The 22504-nt window shown below is 42.1% G+C and overlaps 1 protein-coding gene across 21 annotated transcripts in view; it reads right to left on the reverse strand.

The window, feature by feature from the left end:
* The window catches only part of CSGALNACT1 (chondroitin sulfate N-acetylgalactosaminyltransferase 1), a 341281-nt gene that overhangs the window by 6374 nt on the left and 312403 nt on the right, over positions 1-22504 (reverse strand). For all 21 annotated transcript variants that reach the window (XM_027071730.2, XM_053216491.1, XM_053216492.1 and 18 more), the window contains 2 exons: positions 8382-8560; positions 7137-7231 (listed from right to left, as the gene is read on the reverse strand). In XM_027071730.2, the coding sequence (XP_026927531.1) occupies positions 7137-7231; positions 8382-8560 (274 nt within the window). The remainder of the gene's footprint in view (positions 1-7136; positions 7232-8381; positions 8561-22504) is intronic.

The following is a 22504-nucleotide window of genomic DNA, read 5'->3' on the forward strand; positions in this document are numbered from 1 at the left end:
GAGTCAAAGAGAAGTGCCAGTATCCAAACTTCAACCATTTGGCTGAGGTCTGTATGGAATCTAAAAGAGAAAGCTCCAAACAGGAAGAACAATGGGCCAGGGCTCAGACCTGGGCTGTGATGCAGTGCCCAGCAAGGTTGAACAAGGTAAAGAGTGACCCTCACTTGGGGACAATGTGACAGAGTCAAACTGATTTGTGAGCTGGGGAATGCACCTTATAAACACTTATTGATGCCAGCTTTAAAGTTGGCAAGCCAGGGAAAGCCACTATCTGATATGCTCATTGAAATTTAGCCCTTGGTGGAAACTGATCTGATCCATACCCTTAGCATATAATGTCAGAGCAAGATGGAGTTCACGTATGACAGGCTCTATCATCCACAGCTGTGACAAGTCATTGGCCTAGTGCCCTCAACGAGCAACCTAGCTGTGAGTGAGTACTCTCAAACATGCATCAGATCACAGCTCATTCTAATTTAAAACCCTGCAGGGGCTTTAATTGCATTCTCTCTAATGCAATTAGAATAAAACCCAGAGAAAACCTCTAGCCTGCAAAGGTCCTATGTGACCCAACCCTGGCCTGCCTCACCCATCTCATATCCCCTCCTACAGTGTCTCATTCTATTCTGCCCTTGAACATACCAGGCTCACAGGTCTCTAAGGCTGGACACTTGCAGACTCCCTATCTAGGTCACCTTTTTCCTGCTCACCACTGAGCTCCAATGTCACTTGCCTAGAGCAGTTCATCCTCACCCTCCCAGCCTGTGTCAGCACCACCCCCCACACCAACATGTCACTCTCTGTCCCATTGCCTGGTTTACTTTCTCTACAACACTTATGGCTCTCTGAAATTATCCTGTTGATGCATCTGTTTCTCTGTTCTGTCTTCCCCTATGACCACTGGTGAATGTCTGCCCAGGGCCTTGGTCTCCTTCACAGCACCCAGATCACTATCCAGCAAACAGCAGGTGCTCAATAAGTGCTTCTCCAATGAAAGAATGAAGAGCAGTCCTGGGGCAGTGGAAACAGACATAGTTCAACTAGGGAATTCGTGAGTGGCTCGGAGAAGGCCTAGGAACTCCAGGGTGAAAATTCTCAGACAACAGACAAATACGTTTTCACCTTCCTGGGGACTGAGCAGAGGGCCCTACTTCTTTTTTTTTTTTTTTTCATGCTAGGTCGTGTTTTATTATTTAAGTCATCCCTTATACTTTATTTTTTTTTCAATATATGAAATTTATTGTCAAATTGGTTTCCATACAACACCCAGTGCTCATCCCAAAAGGTGCCCTCCTCAATACCCATCACCCACCCTCCCCTCCCTCCCACCCCCCATCAACCCTCAGTTTGTTCTCAGTTCAGAGGGCTCTACTTCTTAGAATCTCTGCCCCAGGCCTCAGGAGCTCCACTGCTCTGTTCAAGCTTTGAAAAGATACACACCAATGATGTTTACTACAACAGAGGAGGAAGAAACCCTAAGATTATACGTTAAAAGAAAAACATCTCCTGTCCTGAATTTCGCCACTCCGTTTTCAAGTGCTATCCTCATTTTTAAAAAATGTCTTTCAAGAGCTGGCTTCCTCTCAATTCTCTGCAGCACCCTTTCTCTCCCCACCTTAGATCTCGGCAGAGCACTGCGGGACATGCACACACCACAAAAGGACAGTTGTGGAGCCCGCTCTCCCACAGGAAGTTTCCAGACCCAAAGCTCTGTGGGCGATTCACGTGACGGGGGTGATTATTTTCTATTAGGACCAAAACACAAAGCACAAATCAGCGTCTCTCCCCAAAGATGTGGGAAGGCGGCCGCCCTGCAGCTGCGCGGGGAGCCGGGGAGGCAGCGCCTGTTGCTTTAATGGTGCTGACTTGGACAACTGCCCGTGAAGCAATCTGGGCCCTGAAATAAAATAAATAACAAATACTCAGGCAGAGTATTTCCTCTAAATCAAAGAGAGCCTCCCAAGAACCGAGGTTGCGTTCGCCCAGCCTCACATTCACAAACGCCAGTGGGATGTGACCCGTGCAGTCCCCAGGCCCCTCGCTTAGAGGGCTCCTTGCCTGGTTTCATGCGCTTCAAATTCTTAATTCTTAAAGGGCCCTGCATTTTTCACTGTGCACTGGGCCATGCCAATTATGTGGTTAGCCCTGCCTGTGAGCGGCACACATGCTGAGCTTCAGGGGCTTTGGTAGCTGGGCTGGGCACTCCACGACCCCACCCTGTACCTTCCTTATTATCAGTGTCCTGAGGGAGGCTGCGTGTGCCTTGTAGCACGGAAGCAGAGTGACCTGCCCAGGAGAACTCGGCCACTTATGGCTGAGCCCAAACCAACACCATGATTGCTGTGACAGTTTCCATTTCTTGAGAAGATAATTCTGGAGGCACAGCTGTCATAGAATTGGTTTAAGAATGGACTCAAAAGCCACCTCCTCCAAGGTCTGTACTAACCCACATTTTTCTACAAGTCTTCTTTTATTGGTATCTGCTTAAAAAAAAAAATAAAGTGTCAGGGTGCCTGGTGGCTCAGTCAGTTAAGCATCCAACTTCTGCTCAGGTCATGATCTCACAGTCTGTGGGTTTGAGCCCCGCACTGGGCTCTGTGCTGCAGCTCAGAGCCTGGAGGATGCTTTGGATTCTGTGCCTCCCTCTCCCTTTGCCCCTCCCCCACTTGTGCTCTCTCTTTCTTTCTCTCTCTCTCTCTCAAAATAAACATTAAACAAAATTTTTTTTAAAGATAAAGTGTCTTCTGAAGGGTGTCATATTGGACCAGGAATCGTCCAGGTTCCCTATTCCAGGAATCTACCACCTAAAGCTCAACTCTATGCTCTCATGGAAGCACTCTGAGGCCACAGGACACATCCCCTACCACCCAGTATCCTTAGCCCAGTCTCCATCATACGGGGCAGGATCTGAGTTCCCAGCCCTGCCACTTAGCAATCTGAGCAAGTGACTTATTCTCTAAGCTTCAAATTTTCAGCTGTGAAATGAGCATAATAATAGCTCATCATCTTACTGAGATTCCCCAAAATAAAGCAGGCACAGTGCTGGGTTCCAAAAGGCTTGAGTACGGCACCTGTTAACACTACTTTTGGAACTCAGTGAGTGTCTGCTTTCCAAATATTTAAAAGCAGACCAAAAGGATGGACTATGCCCAGTCAGCAATTTTTAGAAATTTAAACCAAAATGCAGGTTAGTGGTGAAATACTTCTTGGAAGTGGGTAGAGACAGGTAAGGGTATATAATCCAAGAGGGCAAGGACAGGAGCCATTAAAACATTCACACGCTGGACAGAGGAGCACAAAGCCACTGGATTTAAATGATGGGTGGGATGCACGGTGGACTGAGATGTCAGGCACCGCAGGCAGCAGAGATGGTGAGGAGATGGCCCCGAGGGGGGAGGCCGGCACACAGGGTGGGTATGCTTGCCTGGCAGAGCAGCCGGCCTGGGTGTCTACCAAGCTGGTACCATGTACCGGGTGCTGGGGTTTGCAGACATTTCCTCTGTAACCAGTTTCAGAGTCAGTTTGTGGAGAGCAGTTAATCCCACAAAGGAATCGAGGCTGGCAGTGTGGTGCCGCAGCTGGCCAGTACCAGCTCACCAGGACTGCACAAGTCTCTTCCCGCCTCGGTGTTCAGTAACATCACTCTGGGGGCCTGAAATAGGCCACAGTGGGAGTACTGACACCATGGAAAGTGGCAAATGCTATGAATCAGGGCTTTTCTCTCCCCCACCTTTTCAGAGTGTGGGTTGTTAAACATTTACTAGCACACCACTGGCTCTGTGCCATAAAAGATTATTTAAAATGAGATTAATCTGTGTTTTGGAAACGTATCTCTGGCAGGGGGTAAAGGAAAGACCAGATTATAGGAGAGGGAAAAGGTCTACAGACAGAAGAGGTAGAAGATTCCGGCAGTGGCCCCAGCAGGTACAAGGCTTGAGCCAAGAGAGTGGAATGTCTAAAGTTAATAATTATTTAAATGACAGTCATTCCTTTCTCTCTGAGCTGTTTCTACATTAAAGCATCAGCAAGTTTTATCTCAGGTTTAAAACTCAAGAAGTTAAATGTTAGCATAAAATTCCATCATTTTGCATATTTTTTATCATTAATGGCTTGTACTCAAAAGTAAAGAAATAAGTAGTCTGAACACATATACACACACAAATCATAAATGTAGCTTCTGGCTTTAGTCTGAAGACAGTGTTATCAAACAGCAGTGGCAATGGCCTGAGAAGCAATGACTAGCACAGGCACTAACAAGGTCACATTTGCAGGGCTGCTCTGAAAATTTGTCTTGTGTTTGCATCCGTTGGTAATTTTTGTTACAGCTACATTCTGGATCTGTATTCTCCCTTCACCTTGATACTGATGTATTCCAGGGGTGGCTCTCAAGAGTATCTCTATCTCTATCTCTATCTCTATCTCTACCTGTATCTCTATCTTGTCTATATCTATATCTATATCTATATCTATATCTATGTCTATGTCTATGTCTATATCTGTATCTATATCCTGTATCTTTCATGAATGAGCCGAAATGAACCCTTGGTAGGAAGTCTTTCCTAACTTACTGTCTCTAATCATCTCTTTTTATTTTATACCTTCTCAGCACCTGTAGGTGTACATTCTGTCTCCATTAAATTAATTTCTGTAGCTTTATGTTCTCCTTTGGAATTTTTGTCAGATCATTTCCTTTATATTTCAGCCCTCATCAAGATCCTAGCAAATCTGCTTCCATTGCACTGGGGTAAGGAAATCCTGCTTTTGGCCTGAGTTCTGCTACTAGCTGGTTGTGTGATCTTGGGCCAGTCTATAAAAACAAAACAAGAGGGTGAGCAAAGTGACCTCCCCAATCACTTCTGAGCATAAGAAACTGTTTCAGTTCTTCTGACTCCTCCAGAATGTCTAGTCTAGTTCTCTGCAGGCAGCAAGTGCTCAATACATGGCTCATCTAATAACAAACATAATCAACACATCCTTTTTGGATGGAGAACCCCCAGTGTCTCAGAGACAACTGCTATGTTTCTCTAGACTAAATCATCATGAACACTGAACCCTAACATAATCAGATTTGCATGCTCCAGGATAGCTCTAAGGTGCATTTGGAAATAAATGTCAAATATCCTGCATTTGCAGGATAATTCAGAGGCTCGAGCTATGGATGCAGCGATCTGAGTTCTGTTTCTGCTTGACCATTAATTCTGGATATCTGAGAAACTGGCTTAACTACATCATACCTCTAGCTCCCCTTTGCACCTGCTTCCCTGCAGGAATGGTAATAAAAGGATAAAACTTTTAAAGTGTGAAATGAAAAGAATTCCTTGCAAGCAAATAAGATCTTATGAATTTGAAGTTGAAAAATTAATCACATCTGATGTCAAATGCAAAGAAGTACTAAGTACTTTATTTAACCAAGGAGGCTTATTGTATCCCTTTCCCCCAACTCCCAAACCCTATTAGAAACAGAGAACTCATGGAAAGGAAACAAAAAACTTTTGTGTCTCCACAGAAGTGATATCACCCTAAAGTAGATAAAAACTGGTTCTTGGGGAGTGAAAAACTCTTACTCTGTTGACATATACTGTGTTTAGTATATGCAGCACACATATACTAAATACGTGTCATATTTGTGTATATAAATTACAGATACATAAACAGATATTCAGTATATATCTGTGGTATTAGAATTTCACTGAGGGGAGAGATAACTCATTACCATACTTGGTCATTACCATTACCAGCTTAGGCCCAAAGGGAAACCATGCTAGGATTGGTGAGGAGCAAACCTCGTCCAACCTCAGGGGACCAGGCTGAAACCTTCTGGAAAAGATCCTAAATGAGCTGCCAGAGGTTAATCGGAGGATTAACAGGAGAATGAACAGGTTTTGCTATTTCTGGAAGCTTAAAGACAGAATCAGTCCTCCACAAGAATTTCAAAGAACTTTCAATGAAAACTGATTACTCTCCCATTGCACAGAAGCAATGGCTTTGCCTCAAGAGGAGACAGAGCTACTCAAAGCGATGAACAAGAGACAGCCCCAGGTCAGATGCCCCCGATATTCAGCCCGAGCTGGAAACAGCTGTAGACAAACTCAGCTGATCTCTCTGCAGGAAAAGGTAACAGTTCACGCTTGAGATGACAATAATCCTGAGGAATTCTGTCTCAGAAGGGCATAGGGTATGCCTATGTGCATGACAGAGACCCTCTTCTGGGGTCATCTTCCTCCTGCCTGCACAGCTTTTCTGCTGAATGGACTAACTGCCAACACCACCACCACCAAGACCACTCGGTGTACAGAGATCCTTGGTGGCTGTGTGGCTCCACTATCTATCATCCGTGCAGCCAAGACCTTAGCAGAGAAGTCCCTCCAACGTTCCTTTAGAAACCACCTTGTGGGGCACCTGGGTGGCTCAGTCAGTTAAGTGTCTGACTTCAGTTCAGGTCATGATCTCGTAGTTCATGAGTTCAAGCCCGCATCGGGCTCTGTGCTGACAGCTCAGAGCCTGGAGCCTGCTTCAGATTCTGTGTCTCCCTCTCTCTCTCTGTCCCTCTTCCTCTTTCTCTCTCTCTCTCTCTTAAAAATAAATAAACATTAAAAAAAAAAAAGCTACCTTGCTGGTGATGCCTCTGCTGCTACCCTGGACCCAAGGCCCTGTGGTTTGTGACAATGATAGTGTGATGGGAAGGGCCCTGGATCTGTCCTTATGCCCCCACTGACTCACTCACTGTGTGACCTGGAGTAAGCCACCCTTTCTGACTTCTCTTTTCCATCTGTCAAATGGGACCATAAATCTCACCCTTCTTACCTCATATAGTTTGTAATAATAAAGAGAAAATGTGCTTGTTGCATCCATAATGCAATAATAATAGTTTCCAAAAATGATATAAGAAAACTATGAAGGTGTGAAATTACCTTTCTGTAAGGTACTGTTCCTATTTATTTTCCACTTTTAAATATTGCAAGCACTTTTAATCAACAAGGCACTGGGAGCAAAGGCCAGAATGTCTGACAAACTTAAAAATTACTATGGGAATCAGTCCACAGATTTCCACTCACCTTTACTCATGGTCAGGTGCCCCTGGTAATGAAAGACATGAAACAGAGCCACACAAAGGCACCTGCAGGGTAATTACTCACCAGCTGCTGTTCTAGGGGAGGGACCGCATCATGATGGCCATATATTATGCCAGGATTGTACTGACTAAAAAGGACTGGATAAAATACCTTCTTCCCTGCAAACCAGAAAACAAACATTCACTTAAAGCAACAGACAACACTATTAGGTTAGTACACTTATATTCAGTCCTCTGAAATGTCCCAGATATTTGCATCCACTTTTCCTTTCTTATCACTCAACCCTAAAACAGATCTTAGGAGTTCTGCACAGGTAGATCAGAGGGACAGACTCTCAAATATCTCTGACCTCCTAGCAAAGAAGTGGTATTCAAAATACTGACAGTCCTTGGGTGCCTGGGTGGCTAAATCAGTTGAGCATCCAACTCTTGATTTCAGCTCAGGTCATGATCCCGGGTTGTGGGATCAAGCCCCATGTTGGGCTCTGCACTGAGTGTGGAGACTGCTTGGGACCTCTCTCTCCCTCTCTGTTTCTCCCCTGCTTACACATGTGCTCGGCTCACTCCCTCTCTCTAAAATAAAAAATAGAAGCAAACAAAAAACCCCCAAAATACTGATAGTTGGTGGCTGTGGCACTGGGTATCAACCAACAGGAGTGAGTGTGAAAGAGAGTTCTGGTACTCCCTGCCCTTCCAGACATTAACCCTTTAACTGCTGGTCTGTGGGAAGTCTAAAGGGTTGCCAGAGGGGTCATGGTGACTTTAGGCAGCAGGAGTAGATATAGGGACCCCAGGCACTTGCTCTTTACCAGTTTCCACAGAAGAGTTTCAATATTTTAACAGTAGTTATCAGCTGAATATCAGCCCTTGCTATGAGTCAAACTCTATGAAAATCATTTTCATATTGTGGGTTCTTCCCACTCAGAGCCCTTGCTCCCTTGGGAACTGCCCACAGCTATGCCTTTCCCTTTAGTGTCAGGCAGCTTTCCAGTCCATGTCTCCCCCAAACCCCCAGCACTTTCTCCCGTGGGTGTTCACTCAGGCCAACCTCTTAGCTGAAAATGGTAAATGAGTTTTAGACTTGAACCTAGGCCAAAGAGTCCCAGAATTAATGGCAGCTGACAGGCCCACACCATGACATAAAGGAGAAATTAAACCAGATGATTTTGCTTTTTCTTGGTCATTGGGTAAAATCGGGCCAATTCAGAAGCAGGACATCAGAGGGAACCATGAAGAGAACGAGTGTGTGACAGAGCTGAAGGCCACCCTGGGGGAGAGAAAGGGAAGAGCCAACTCCGGATCCCCATACCTGGCTGTGTGTTCAGCCTGCATGTATTGAGGAATTCGGAGGTGAAGTAGATATCAACGTCACAGAAAAAGAGAAGGACGTTGCTTCCTTTCCAGAAGCGGGCTCCAACATCAAGTCCCTTTCCTCGAGAAAACTCTCCATTCAGTTGGATGAAGGTAAAGTTCCTGAAGTTGGCAGCTCTAAAAGGGAAGACCAGACACAGTCAGTCATGCGCTCATGCACCAGGCAGACAGAACCCCCTCAGAAAACACGTGACCAGGGCCCACCCACATTTTGCCACCTATATTTTGTAACCCTGCAGGCACAGAGACTACCCAAGAAGATACAGAATGACCAAGACTCACTGGAAACTCACTGAGATTAAAGGTACCAAGAACACTTAGTGAAGTTGTAACTTATGTTTTCTTTCTCTAGCAATTTCCCCATTATGAAAACTGTACTGTTATGGCTAATGGATATTCTTTGTGATAAAGAAAACTTGAACAAGTGGAGACTAGGTCAACAGAACCCAGGGCAATCTCCATGCTTCCTGAACCACCTAGTGAAACCACTGGGCCAAAGAAATAAAATCACATTGGAATGGCCCCACCTACCATCTGTATGCAACTCCAGAGACCAGGCATGATGGTCTTGATGTGGATCTATCCCCAAACAGGCTTAAACCTGGACTCCTTCCCCACCTTTAGGTAAAGCAAGAGAGCATGGTAGGGAAAATGACAGACTTGGATTCAGATCACCAGGGCTGTCCCAACCCTGGCTCTCCTATAGATTAATTCTGTGATCTAGGCAAACCCATTAATTTCCTGGAAGTGCAGTTGCCTCATCTGCAAAATGGGAATAATAACACCCACCTTAACTATCTCACAGAGTGATTAGTTAGATAAACACTGCCAAGAGTCTAAAGCAGTATGTAAACATGAGCAATTGCTATCATTAGCACAGGTGAGGATTCCCAGGCCTGTGGTAGTAAAGCCAAGACATTTCTTCACTTGGCTGCTCTTTCCCAAGGACATCAGAAGCTTCTGAAATGGGGCATGTCTTTTTTTTTATTTTTTTTAACGTTTATTCATTTTTGAGAGCTAGAGAAAGACAGAGTGTGAGCAGGGGAGGGTCAGAGAGAGAGAGAGAGAGACACAGAATCCGAAGCAGGCTCCAGGCTCTGAGCTTTCAGCACAGAGCCTAACACGGGGCTCTAACTCACGAACCGCGGGATCATGACCTGAACCAAAGTTGGACGGATGCTCAACCGATTGAGCCACTCAGGTGCTCCTGAAATGGGGAATGTCTTAAGCAGAAATTCCAGGAACTCATGTTGTACCTAGAGGGACAGGGATTGTCTTCTGCCAGATAGAACTAGAGAACTACTTTGAGTCCTAACCCTGTGTGTGCAGGGGCCTGGCATTCAGCAAATCTCCCTTTTCCTGCTCACACGGGCTTTCTTTTCATAATGGTTCCTCTCCTTCCACAGCCTGACTCTTCCCTCTACCCATTCCTAACTTCTCCCTAATCATTTTTTTTTTTTTTTGAGAAAGAGAGAGAGAGCTGGGGAGAGGGACATTGGGAGAGCAAGAGAGAATCCCAAGCAGGCTCCATGCTCAGTGCATAGCCTGACACAGGGCTTGATCCCACAACCCTGGGATCATGACCTGAGCCAAAATCAAGAGTTGGATGCTCAACAAACTGAGCCTCCCAGGTGCCCCACTTGTCTCTAATCTTGATGTATCCAAACAAATACAAAAAAAACATTTCCATTTTAAAGTTTGTATTCCAAGTAACCATCTAGGGTAAAGGTCAACACAAATATAGAATCAGAAACTTTTCCAATGCTAAGTTGTACTTGTATCTGGTAATTTAATCAGAACTAGTCGTGCTACTCCTTCCTTATCATCTTCTTTCAGATCTGGGAGTGAGCTTGGTTTTTTATCTCTGGAATCTGTGGGCCCAACTTCACCTAAGTCCAAAGCCAGACACACTTTTCAGATTTAGATCAAGGCAGGAGGCCTGGTGACTGGAAGAGCACTGGTGTCTGAGTCAGTAAACCTGGATCCAGGGCCTAGAACCGTACCCGCCCCCAATAGGGGCTCCACATATGTTTGTGATTAAAGGTGTGAACAGAGGAATGACTCTAATCCTAGCTCTGCCTCTAATCTATTTGGGGAAGTCATTTTACTTCTTTTGCCTTAGTTTCCTCATTGTGACTTGATGGTTACAGAGCCCAGAGGGTCCTTTCCACTCTAAAATTCTGTTTTCCTGAGATTCTGCCTTCAGTTCAGCACTGCTCTACCTTTGGAGGGATTCTCCTAGTAGATGGCCCCAGTTCATATTTTCTGTGAGTAGCACTGACGTTATGCTCCAAAGCCTCTTCAGGACCTATCCTGGCCCTAGCTAGGACAGTGCCACCTACTTGTTGCAAAGACGTGCAGGTGGAGTGAGGCCCCTGAAGTCCTGCTCACATCTCCTGGAGCTTTCTACAGCCCACCTCCTGTAAGGCAAGCTCAACCCACTTCCTTCTGCCCTAAGTAGGAGGTTTTCAGGAAAGTTTTACCCTGGGGAGGTGCCTACATTTTTCTCTCTTCCTCTAAGGGAGTCTCTTGCCAGTTCTCATAGGACTTATCCACACCCAGGGGCTCATCTTTTTTCTAACAGCCAGTAGTGGGTCTTTTTCTTAATTTGTCTCAAGGCTCATACTGTTTGGGATCCTCCCAGACTGCAGGGATATCTGTTAGCTAATTGGCAGAGCAGGGAGGACTGGCATGTCCTTGAGCAGAGCCTTCCTTATTCAGCTTGTTTCTGACTCATAATTCAGGTACCTCCTCCAGGAGGTTTTCCAGGATCTATCATTAGAGAGTTCAAGTATAAAAATGCTTTATATTTGAACAACAGCAAGCAACTTTCACCAAAGGAAGAGAAATGCTGCTCCTTAACATGTTGTGTTTAAGGCACTGCTGACTTTCCTCCTTGAACAGCGTCCATTGTATACATATATATATCAAATTTTTACAAAAGTTAAGTCACGTTGAATACTTAAATAAGAACACATGGCAGGGGTACCTAGCTGGCTCAGTCAGTGGAGTGTGTGACTCTTGATCTTGGGGTTGTGAGTCGGAGCCCCACGTTGGGTGTAAAGATTAAAAAAAATAAAATCTTACAAAAAAAAAAGAACACAAAGCAGCATTAGAAACAGAGGTAACCGCATTAACTACATGACAGGACTGAGTGAATGGTAGAGACAGATGAGTGCCACAAATTTCAAGGAGAAAGTGGTAATTTGAAGTATGCACTTACCCAATATGTAACTTAAACTAGTTTGTTCGGCCTCCAAATTTCCCAAACCCTGCTTCCAGCTGCTGTGCTGCAGCAGAGGGCAGAGGAGGGAGGAAGATGGGGTTGGGAGCTTGTCTGTCACTCACAGCCACTAGGAAAAGGGGTGGGGAGAACACTGGGCCTAGTGTTTGAAATGACCTTTGTTTGGAAGAACTTTTTTGAAAAGTCTTAAAACATCAGCTTCTATGCTTCAATGTGCTGCCTCTAGAGAAAGAATTCAGAAAAACGGATGCCAAGGGACCCTCCATATGGCCCTAATGTAAAAGACAATCTGCTTCCTTTCTCTTCATTCAACCTCTCTACAAGGAAGAGATGATCCACATTATGTCCACAGCACTACCCAATCTGAAAATGCACTCCAAAGCCACTCTCAGTGTGTCTACAGGCCATGCAGAAAGCTGCAGGGCATGGCACTCAGCTCTGTCCACTCACTGTCCACACAGCAGCCCCTATGCTCCATGTGGGCAGGTACCCACATGGTACCAGCAACCTCTGCTTCCCTGAACCCTCATCCCCGCAAAGAACCCTGCCCCACCCACCTCTGCCTGGCTGCCTCATCCACCATGACCAGCACTGACCAACAGCGTTGTTACTGTCAGCCTCACAGTGTTGGCTCTGCACTGAAGGCCTGAACCAGGGAGCTGGACATGAGTGCACAAGGAGGCAGCATGGGACAGAGTCATCTGTGGCCTGGGAGGCACCATCAGCCAGTCATGGGTATTGGAGAAGGCCCAGGGCTAACTGTCATCCATCTGTGGTTCCCAGCATGGCTGCCAGGTTACTGAGCTCAGCTATGAGTCTGTCTGGAGCTGGGTAATAGTACGGTCCTTCCTCCTGATCACTCATCCAAAATACTTATAATTGCCCAATGTCTGGAGGAACCCTTTGCTCTCCTCTTGCTGTCAAGAAGGGCCTCTGATAATTAACAAAGAAATTCTCTACTAACAAAGGGGGCTGAACTGGAAACACCAGAAAAAGAATCAGAACAGCTTCACTTTCCCACTTCTCCAGAACAGAGAGATTAACACATTGTCAAACCTCTGGGCCTGGAAGCGGACACCCTCTTCTCATCTCAAACTCATCAGCACCAGCTCCAGAACACAGAGCACAACGAGATGAAGAGAAATTGGCTTCTGTGAGATAACCAGGCCCCTCCTTCAATGCATCCCATATCTTTACTCGGGGGGTGGGGGGGGGGGGACTTGCTCACTAGGCCAGAGTACTCCTGCTCAACAGTGTATGAAATAGTGTATTAAGAGGCAGTGAGGCCATGCAAAAGCAAGGACACATTTCAACACAAAACACTGATTCACCCCAATGGGGTCTAGCAGTGGGTTTGGGAATGTGCACAACACAGCCATGAGACTATAACCCAAAAACGCAGAACACAGAAGTGCACAGGCAAGGACCCTGTTTTGTCCTCTGTCCACAACCCCCCACCCCACAGTGAGCAGCCAGAAAATGGTCACTGATGGTGTACCATGGCTGGGGCCTCCTGCATCTGGAATACACTTCTTCCATCCACTCCAGAGAAAACCCCACTCAGTCTCCACAACCTGAGTCAAGTGTCACTACCTCTTATGCTTTGCTGCAAACTGAAGTGCCCTCTCTGGGCTCCCATGCACTTTGCCCAGTTCTCCATCTGTCCTGTGCCCGGTGCCTTCTTGTGCCTTTGCCTATATAGACACATACTTGATGACCTCACCACTCTAAGTTCTTGGCGGGCAGGGAATGCATTTTTTTTTACACCTTCCGAGATGATCTGGCAGTATGCAGTAACTGGCACACAGAGGTAGGGACATAGTGGGTGATCAAGAAGCATCAGATAAATCAAGGGATGAATCCATGGGAAAAGCTTAGGTATATCTCAGACCTGTCACTGTTGGAGGGCACTGCCCAGATTCCTCCTTCTTCCCTCAGGTGGGTCCTGCTTTAGCCCCCACACGTCATCAGAAAGAGTTTCCAACGAACAGATTCCAAAGGACAGGCACAAACCCATCCTTTTAGAAAGATGAAAAATATGTAAATAACAAAGAGAGCTGAGAAAAATAAGATACAATTTGGTTTGAAATATTTAATTTATCCATACAAGGAAATGTAGTATTTAGTGGTACACACAAAGTAATGGCCTGGTAAGAAAAATGGGCATCTTTCATGGTAGAGTGAGGGCACTAAATTCTATGCCATGTAATTTCCTGCTAAGAATCAGAATATGCAGTTCCGAAAGGCCACATGATTACTCACAATTATTCTTTCTTCTTTTCTTCTTGAATTGTATTATTGACTGATGAAACTCTCAAGTCTCTCATTCAATTCTCTTCTTTAATAGAATAAGTTTGGTGCACAGGGACTCCTCCAAGTTATATACAATCATTCTTTTAGAGGTTACAATGACCTCAGAAAGCTACTGTTTCTACTGGAGATTTAATTTCTCTAATTGACTTACATTTCCCAGAATTGCTGGATTGAAAATGATAAAAGATCTTGTTGCCTAATATGATTTACTCTCATACAGACTTCTTCCCACCATTACAAGAAAATTCTCTTAATGTGGCACTTCCCACAATAGCCCTTCATTAAAAAATACTTTAAAAATTTACACAAAAACTAGTATTATATTCAATGTATAACTTAAAATTTAAATCTAACAGCTCTAAATATTGAAATTGCTTATGAGTTCTACTTAATGAAAACATTCAAATATGGTCAAGAACTTAAAACTAAACATACTCTCAGGCAGCTTTTCTAGATTTTTTCTAGATTCTAAGCTTATACAAGTCAGCTGATACAACTCCATTTTAGCAAATTTCTTTTGAAAAGATAAACAAAATGGACAAACATTTAGCTAGACTACCTAGGAAAGATTTAAGAGACATTACTCAAATTAATAAACAAAAGAGAAGACATTACAACTAATACCACAGAAACACAAAATATCATGAGACTACTGTGAATAATTATATGCCAACAAATTAGATAACTTAGAAGAAATAGATAAATTCCTAGAAACGTACAACTTACCAAGAATGAATCATAAATTAATAGAATATCTGAACAGACCAATAATAAGCAAGGAGACTGAATCAGTAATCAAACATCTCCGACAAATAAAAGCCTCAGGACCAGATGGCTTCATGAGTAAATACTACCAAACATCTAAAGATGAATTAATACCAATCCTTCTCAAACTCTCCCAAAATATTGCAGAGGAAGGAACAGTTCCAAACTCATTTTATAAGTCCAGCATTACTCTAATACTGAAGCCAGACAAGGGCATGACATGAAAAGAAAATTACAGGCCAATATCCCTGATGAACACAGATGCAAAAATTCTCAAATAAAATATTGGAAAACCAGATTCAATACATTAAAAGGATGATACATAATGAGCAAGTGGGATGCATCCCTGGGATGCAAGGATGGTTCAACATGTGCAAATTAATAAACATGATATACCACAATAACAGAATGAAGGATAAAAATCATCTAATCATTTCAACAGATGCAGAAAAAAACATTTAACAAAATTCAACATCATTTCATGATGATGTTGAAACTCTGAACAAATTAGGTACAGAAGGAACATACCTCAGCATAATAAAGGCCATATATGAGACACCTACAACTAACACTATACTCAACAGTGACAAGTTAAAAGCCTTTCCTCTAAGATCAGGAACAAGACCACTCTTACTCAACATAGTATAGAAATGTTAGCCCTAGCAACTTGTCAAGGGAAAGAAATTAAAGGCATCCAAATCAGAAAGAAAGGAGTAAAATTATCTCTGTTTGTAGACAACATGATCTTACACATAAAAACACTAACCAAAGGCGTGCCTGGGTGGCTCAGTCAGTTAAACCTCTGACTTCAGCTCGGGTTGTGATCTCATGGTTCATGAGTTCGAGTCCCGCGTTGGGCTCTGTGCTGACAGCTTGGAGACTGGACCCTGCTTTGGATTCTGTGTCTCTCTCGCTCTCTGCCCCTCCCGCATCCACTTTCTCTCTCTCTCTCACTCTCTCTCTCTCTCAAAAATAAGCAAACATTAAAAAAAAAATCCTAACCACGTCACCAAAAAAACTGTTAGAACTAATGAATTCAGTAATGTTTCACAATACAAAGTAACATAAAATCAGTTTGTGTTTTTATATACAATGAAAGAGAAATTAATCTCATTTACAATAGCATCAAAAATAATAACATAAAAAGTAGTGAATTACTGACACATGCTACAGTGTGGATGAACCTTGAAAACACCATTGTTAAGAAGCCAGACACAAAAGGTCATATATTATAGGATTCCATTATATGAAATATCCAGAATAAGTAAATCGCTGTTTTTTCAAATGCTTTTTCTGTGTGTATAGAGATGGCCATGCAGTTTAGTGTATTACATTGATTGATTCTTGTATGTTGAATCAACCCTGCATTCTTGGGATAAATTTCACTTAATCATGGTGTATAATCCTTTTTATATGTTGGATACAGTTTGCTAGTATTTTGTGAGGATTTCGGCACTCTATATTTATAAGGGATATTGGTCTGCAGTTTTCTTCTCTTATGATGTCTTTACTTGTTTAAGGTATCATAGACCTCATAGAATGAGTTGGGAAGTGTTCTCCCTTGTAAATTCTGAAAGTCTGTGAAGCATTGGTATTAATTTGTTCTTTAATGACTGGTAGAAATCAGCAATGAAGACATCTGGGCCTGGCCTTTTCTTTAGGGAAAGTTTTCTGATTCCTATTTAAATCCATTTACATGTTCTAAGTCTAGTCAGATTTTCTTTCTGAAGAAATACTTAATTTTGACAGCATACAAAACATGGTCCTCCATTCCCTCTCCCCTCCTTGGTGTTGTATTAAAATGACATCTTTACGTACCGTGTCTATCTAATACAGGTAGATGATCCTTCTTTATGCAGTTAACTTTTAAATCAGATAGGAGAAAAGAGTTATAAACAAAAAAATACATTTATACAATACTGTATTGTATTTCCCTATGTAGTTACTTTTACTGGAAGTCTTTATTTCTTCACAAGGATTCGAGTTTGTCTAGTGTCCTTTCATTTCAGTCCTAAGGACTCCTTTTCATATTTCTTGTAGGGCAGGTTTGCTAGTGATGAAGTCTCTAGTTCTTGTTTATCTGAGGATGTCTTAATTTCCCCTTCATTTCTGATGAATGGTTCTGCTGAATATAGAATTCTTGGTTGAGTGTTTTTATTCCAGCACTTTGAATATGCCATCCCACTGTCTGGCCTCCATTGTTTCTGACAAGAAATCAGCCATTGCTCTTATTAAGAATTCCTTGGAACCAATTAGTGCTTCACTCTTGCCACTTACAAGATTCTCTCTCTCTTTGTCTTTGTCTTTCAACTGTTTGCTTATGATATATTTACTGTGTGTTTCTTTGAATTTTCCTATTTGGAGTTTTTGAGCTTTTTAAATGTATAGATTCATGTTTTTCATTAAATTTGGGAAGTTTGGGACCATTATTTCTCCAAATATTTTTTCTGCCTCTTTATCTCTCTCCTCTCCTCTGGGACTCCCACTATGTCTATTTTGGCATGCTTGATGGTATCTTATAAGTCTTCATTCTTTTTTATTTTTGTTTCTCAAACCTAAGCATATCAATTGACCTATCTTAAAGTCCACAGATTCTTTCTTCTGCCTGTTCAAAACATGCTCAGCACCCCTTAGTGAATTTTTCATTTTAGTTATTGTACTTTATCAATTCCAGAATTTCTATTTGGTTCTTCTTTAGAAGTTCTATTTCTATTTGGTAAGACATAGTTCTAACTGGAATGACTTGGTTCTCATAGTTAACATTAGTTCTTTAAACATGGTTTCTTTTAATTCTTTGAACATATTTAATACAGATGTTTCAAAGTCTTTGTCCAGTAAGTCCAACACCTGGGCTTCCTCAGGGACAATTTCTAATAATTGATTTTTTTTCCTGTGCATGAGCCTTTTTGTTTCTTTGCATACCTCATAATTTTTTGTTTAAAACTTAACATTTTAAATAATGTAACCCTGGAAATCAGAATCAACTCCTTTCTCAGGGTTTGTTGCTGTTGTTCTCTGTTGTTGTTACTTGTTTAGTGACTTTCCTGAACTAATTCCGTAAAGTCTGCATTCTTTGTTATGTGTGACCACTTAGTGGTAAGCTAATGACTAGACAGAGATTTCTTTAAATGCCTAGAACCAATAAGTCTCCAAATATTTGCCAATGGATTTTGTGTACACGTTGGGGCATGCTATCAACATTCAACTAGGTAGTTGACAGCTTATCTTTGCCTTTGTGTGCTTCTTGCACAAAGTCTCAAAGTCCACCAGAGGTGAAAGGTTAGGGCCTGCTCACATCTTTCCTAAGTATGAGCAGAGCCCTAGATGTGTGCATGGCCTTCTAGATCCCCAGGAATGTATTTGAGCTTTTCAAAGCCCCAGTGGAGATCTCACTCCTCAGCCTCACCTTTTACACTTTTTGGTTAATCTGTTGTTTGCCTAAACTCTTATCTACCACACCTCACGCAGCCACAAAATTACAGACTTCCTATAACTGTGTTTTGGAGGAAAGGCTTTTTTCCACTGGGAGAGCTCTGAATCAGGTCAAATAAAGACAACCTTGTGAATAGAGACTTCCAGAGAATTCCAGACAGGTCGGATCATGACATTTCTCTGGGAATGATGCTTTAAAGGAGCTCCTGTCCCATTGTGGCCCCTGGTGGCTGCCAGGCTGTGGTTCTTGCTGTGCTTGTGAGTTATTGGATTTCAAGGCTACCAAAGAGCCAAGGAGAAGGTGGGAATAAGGCAAATTAAAGCTGCACAAAAACTCAGTCATTTTTCTTGGATAAACATTTTCCAGATTATTGCAAGTTTTGTTTAATTTCTAGAGTTCTTAAAAAGTTGATTCTGACCATTTTTAGCCATTTTCTCATTGCTTTATGAAAAGCATTTACACAAGTTTTTATTCTACCATTTTTGGTGACATCACCTTTATTTAACTGTTGAATTATATTTCATTTTATAAACAATATCATTTACTTTTTTTTCATAATATATTTTCCTACCATTTTTATTTGAAAAAATTTCAAACCTTCACAAATATAACAATAACATATAAGTATCCACATATCTTTCACCTAGGTTTACCAAGTGTTAACATCCTGCCTGCCTTCCTGCCTACCTGCTTTGAACGATTTGAGGGTTAGTTGCAGATATGGTGACAACTTTACCCTTGAAGAGAAGTATCTCCCAAGAACCAGGCCACTCTCCTTTATAACATTATAACAATATAATAATCACACTCAGGAAATTTAACATTATTACAATAATATACTCTATATGCTATGTTCAAATCCCCCAAAGAACAATTTAGAACACCTAATACAGGCACATCTCCAAAAAGAGCAGAATCTGTACCAAGAAGAATCATACTTAGACCCTCTTGCAAATGCCAGGAATGGAATGGCCACAGGCCTGAGATGCTGCCTTAATATGTGAGGTGCTTCCCAGGGTTCAAGACTCCTTATCTTCTTGGGAAGTATTTGCTGTGTTGTTTTTTTTTATTTTAGCAAATAATATAGTATCTTAAAATTCCTTAGGGAAAAATTAAAGCAAAGCAACAATTCTGCTCAAATTTAAGAAACAAATGAAAAGAAAACACACCAGAATAAAACCTTTCTCCCCAATTTTCTTCTGGGATGTCCTGATAAAAATCACGTCCTTGAGGGGATGTGTCAAACAAACCTTTTCAAAGAGGCACGAAATGATGACACACACCATAGTAAGGCAGGTCCCTGACAACACACAGGAAAAAAAAAAACCCTCTTTTATGTCACATACTTGCAATGACAGGGCAGTGTCTCATTTCTAGTACTTTGATCTCAGAGATAATACCTCTGAGAGATGCCTTTGTATCCTTATGATTGGACAAAGATGAAGTTGCAATGTAGAAAATGTTAACTCATGCCAGTTTTTTTTTTTAATTTCCTAATACACAGCTCCAAGCAAATGTCTACCTAGGCCAGCAAAGTGTGGGCCATGGGCCACCCAAATCAGCATCACATGTGGGGTTGTTGATTGCCAAGTGTTCATTACCAAGCTTCTTCATCTCAGGCCTACTGACTCAAAACTTCTGAAGCTGGATCTCAGGAATCTGTGTTTTAAAAAGCACCCCAGGTTATTCCCAAAGCACATTTCTATTTGAGAAAAATTAAGCTAGGCTTTAATCTGAGATTAACTGCAACTTAAGATGGAAAACTCTATGGAAAAAGAATCAGATATTGAGAAACTGATTTGTACTGTTATCTATGGAAGTAGCTTTTTAAAAGCTGCTAATATTTTGACTACAACCCTTACAAAGGAGTATGTTATACATCATGACACAGTAGACACACACACACACACACACACACACTTTATAGTGTTCTAAAACAATATTTATCCTTACTTCTTGTAATGCACTTTGATATTTTTATCCTATTCTATTGCAATGTTTTAAAAACACTGGACATAACCCACTAAAGCTTTTTCACAACCCTCTAATGAATCACAAATTGCAGTTTCCAAAACACTGATCTACAGCCATCAACGGAAATGTAAAGCTCAACCAAGTAAGCATAAATCTAGAGACAGAATACAAACATGGCATGAGTCGAACTAGATTTTTAAAAGATATTCTAAATATATATATACATTTAGCTGCATTTAGAACAGTTTAATCACAATGCTGGTATCCTAATGAAGTAAAATATCATTTAGGTTGATTTCAACTCTTATTATTTTCAGTTGACAATTGTGGGTTTCAGAAGGAAATAAACTGGAGTAAAAATTTGGTGCAATGTTAAGCCTGTGAGTACCAGTAGTTAACGGATGAGGTTCAGATCCTGGCTCTCCCATGTGGTAGGGATGGCAGCCTGAGGAATGACCTCTCCAAGCCTCAGTTTCTTCTTCTATGAAATGGGGCTAATGACAGCATCTGTGTCATAAGGTTGCTGTGAATATTAAATAATTCATGTAAATAATAATGGTTATTATTATTCAAATATAATATGCATTTTACCATCTTAAAAGAATGATAAAAATTACATCTAAATAGGGCTTATTATACAAGCTTTCATATAGTTTACTAAGAATACAAATATACTGTGTACCTGGCATTGCCCTTCTCTTGATGAACAAACACTGAATGTTTTCTGACTATGACTCCATGTTAGGTGCCAGAGTTACAAAGAGCCACGTGATATGGTACATATGGTACTACTTACTAAGCAGCTGATAGTCTATAGTTAGGACAAAAGAAGGAAATGTGAATACCCAAATCATATGCCAAGTGCCAAACAGAAGAGATGCTGACAGGGAGTGTAGTCTGAGTTCAGAGAGAGGACTGGTCAGGAAGAGCTCTAGAAGTGGGCACTCAGGGGTGGGGTGGGGATAAAAGGGTAGGGGTCTGAGTGCATAGAAAGGAGGATGGAGAGAATTCCAAGTAGAAGACAATAATGGGAACCAAGACGAAGGGGCGAACCACGCCTCCCAGTTTGGATGGGGACAGTAAGTCATCAAGACAAGGTTAGAAATTAAAGCCAGTTTGGGTAGGAGGCTCGGGCAATAGGTGATTAGGGAGAGTGATCTGGAAGGCGGTGTGGTGGTGCTGCCCTGTTAAAGTCAACTCAAGCTGGCTGCGGAGGGTGGGGCATCCTATGGGAGGTTGTCTGATAAAAGCAACACTGGGAGGGGGTAGGACCCGCCACATCAACCTTGCAGATATCCCCAGTTAGCACAATGAGAACATCAACACAGAAAAACAGGGTTCCAATTAATTTCTCTAGAGTTTCCATAGTATGGCTTTAAAGCACTGATGGACTCAGTCTCTAGCACAAAGTTCTGTTATGGATAGATTACTCACTTGGAATTTTCCAAAACTTTAAGTAAACCGTCCCTACCACTGAAATGATTCTACTTTTCTTGTTCAGATTCTATTCATTCTTTGCTCACCAAGCAACCTTCTGACCAAGTATTCAGCTTGCCAGGTAATTTGATAGAGAGAAGAACGCCTTAATAAGAGTCATTAAGCATTCCAGTCACTAGAAAGGGTATCTCCCATAACAACATCAAAACTGGCCTTCCACTTATCCATCAGATTTATGTCAATTTTGTTATACTAATCAGCAAATGTCCTTTAATGTGCTCAGAAGGTGACAGACCCAGTTTTGACTGCACTTTACAGTCACCTGGATAACTACTTAAAAATACCTTGGACTAGGACAGCTGGCTGCAATTAAGGCCTCTCCTGGGCAGCCCCTGGGGTGGCCCACCGCTTTCTCAAACAATGACTCTCAATCCTGGCTATGTGCTAGAAGCAACTGGGAAACTTAAAAAAAAAAAAAAAAAAGATCCATGCCCAGGAATGGATACTTCCAGAGATGTTAAAACCTATCCACTAGGCAGAGAACGTGAATTCTAATAATCCATGCACCTCATTCTGAAGCAGAGATGAAAAGGATACTGAAATACATTGGAGTCGAGAGATTTCTATTTTACTTACATGTCGGATAATCAGTTATTCTACTCTCTTTGATCGCCCTTCCACAGGGGCCTAGCTTTTAAGCTGTTACTGGTTTCAAACTCTGAATTCCATACTGCTTTAGAACAGAGGTCAGCAAACTTTTTCTATAAGGGAGTGGAGAGTAAGAGTTTAGGCTTTGCAAGTCATACTGTTTCTGTCACAACTACTCAACTCCGTGGTTATAGCACAAAAACAGACATAAATAATATGTAAACAAAGAAGCATGCCTGCATTGCAA

The sequence above is a fragment of the Acinonyx jubatus genome, chromosome B1 (assembly GCF_027475565.1).
Source record: "Acinonyx jubatus isolate Ajub_Pintada_27869175 chromosome B1, VMU_Ajub_asm_v1.0, whole genome shotgun sequence".
NCBI classification, from domain to species: Eukaryota; Metazoa; Chordata; class Mammalia; order Carnivora; family Felidae; genus Acinonyx; species Acinonyx jubatus.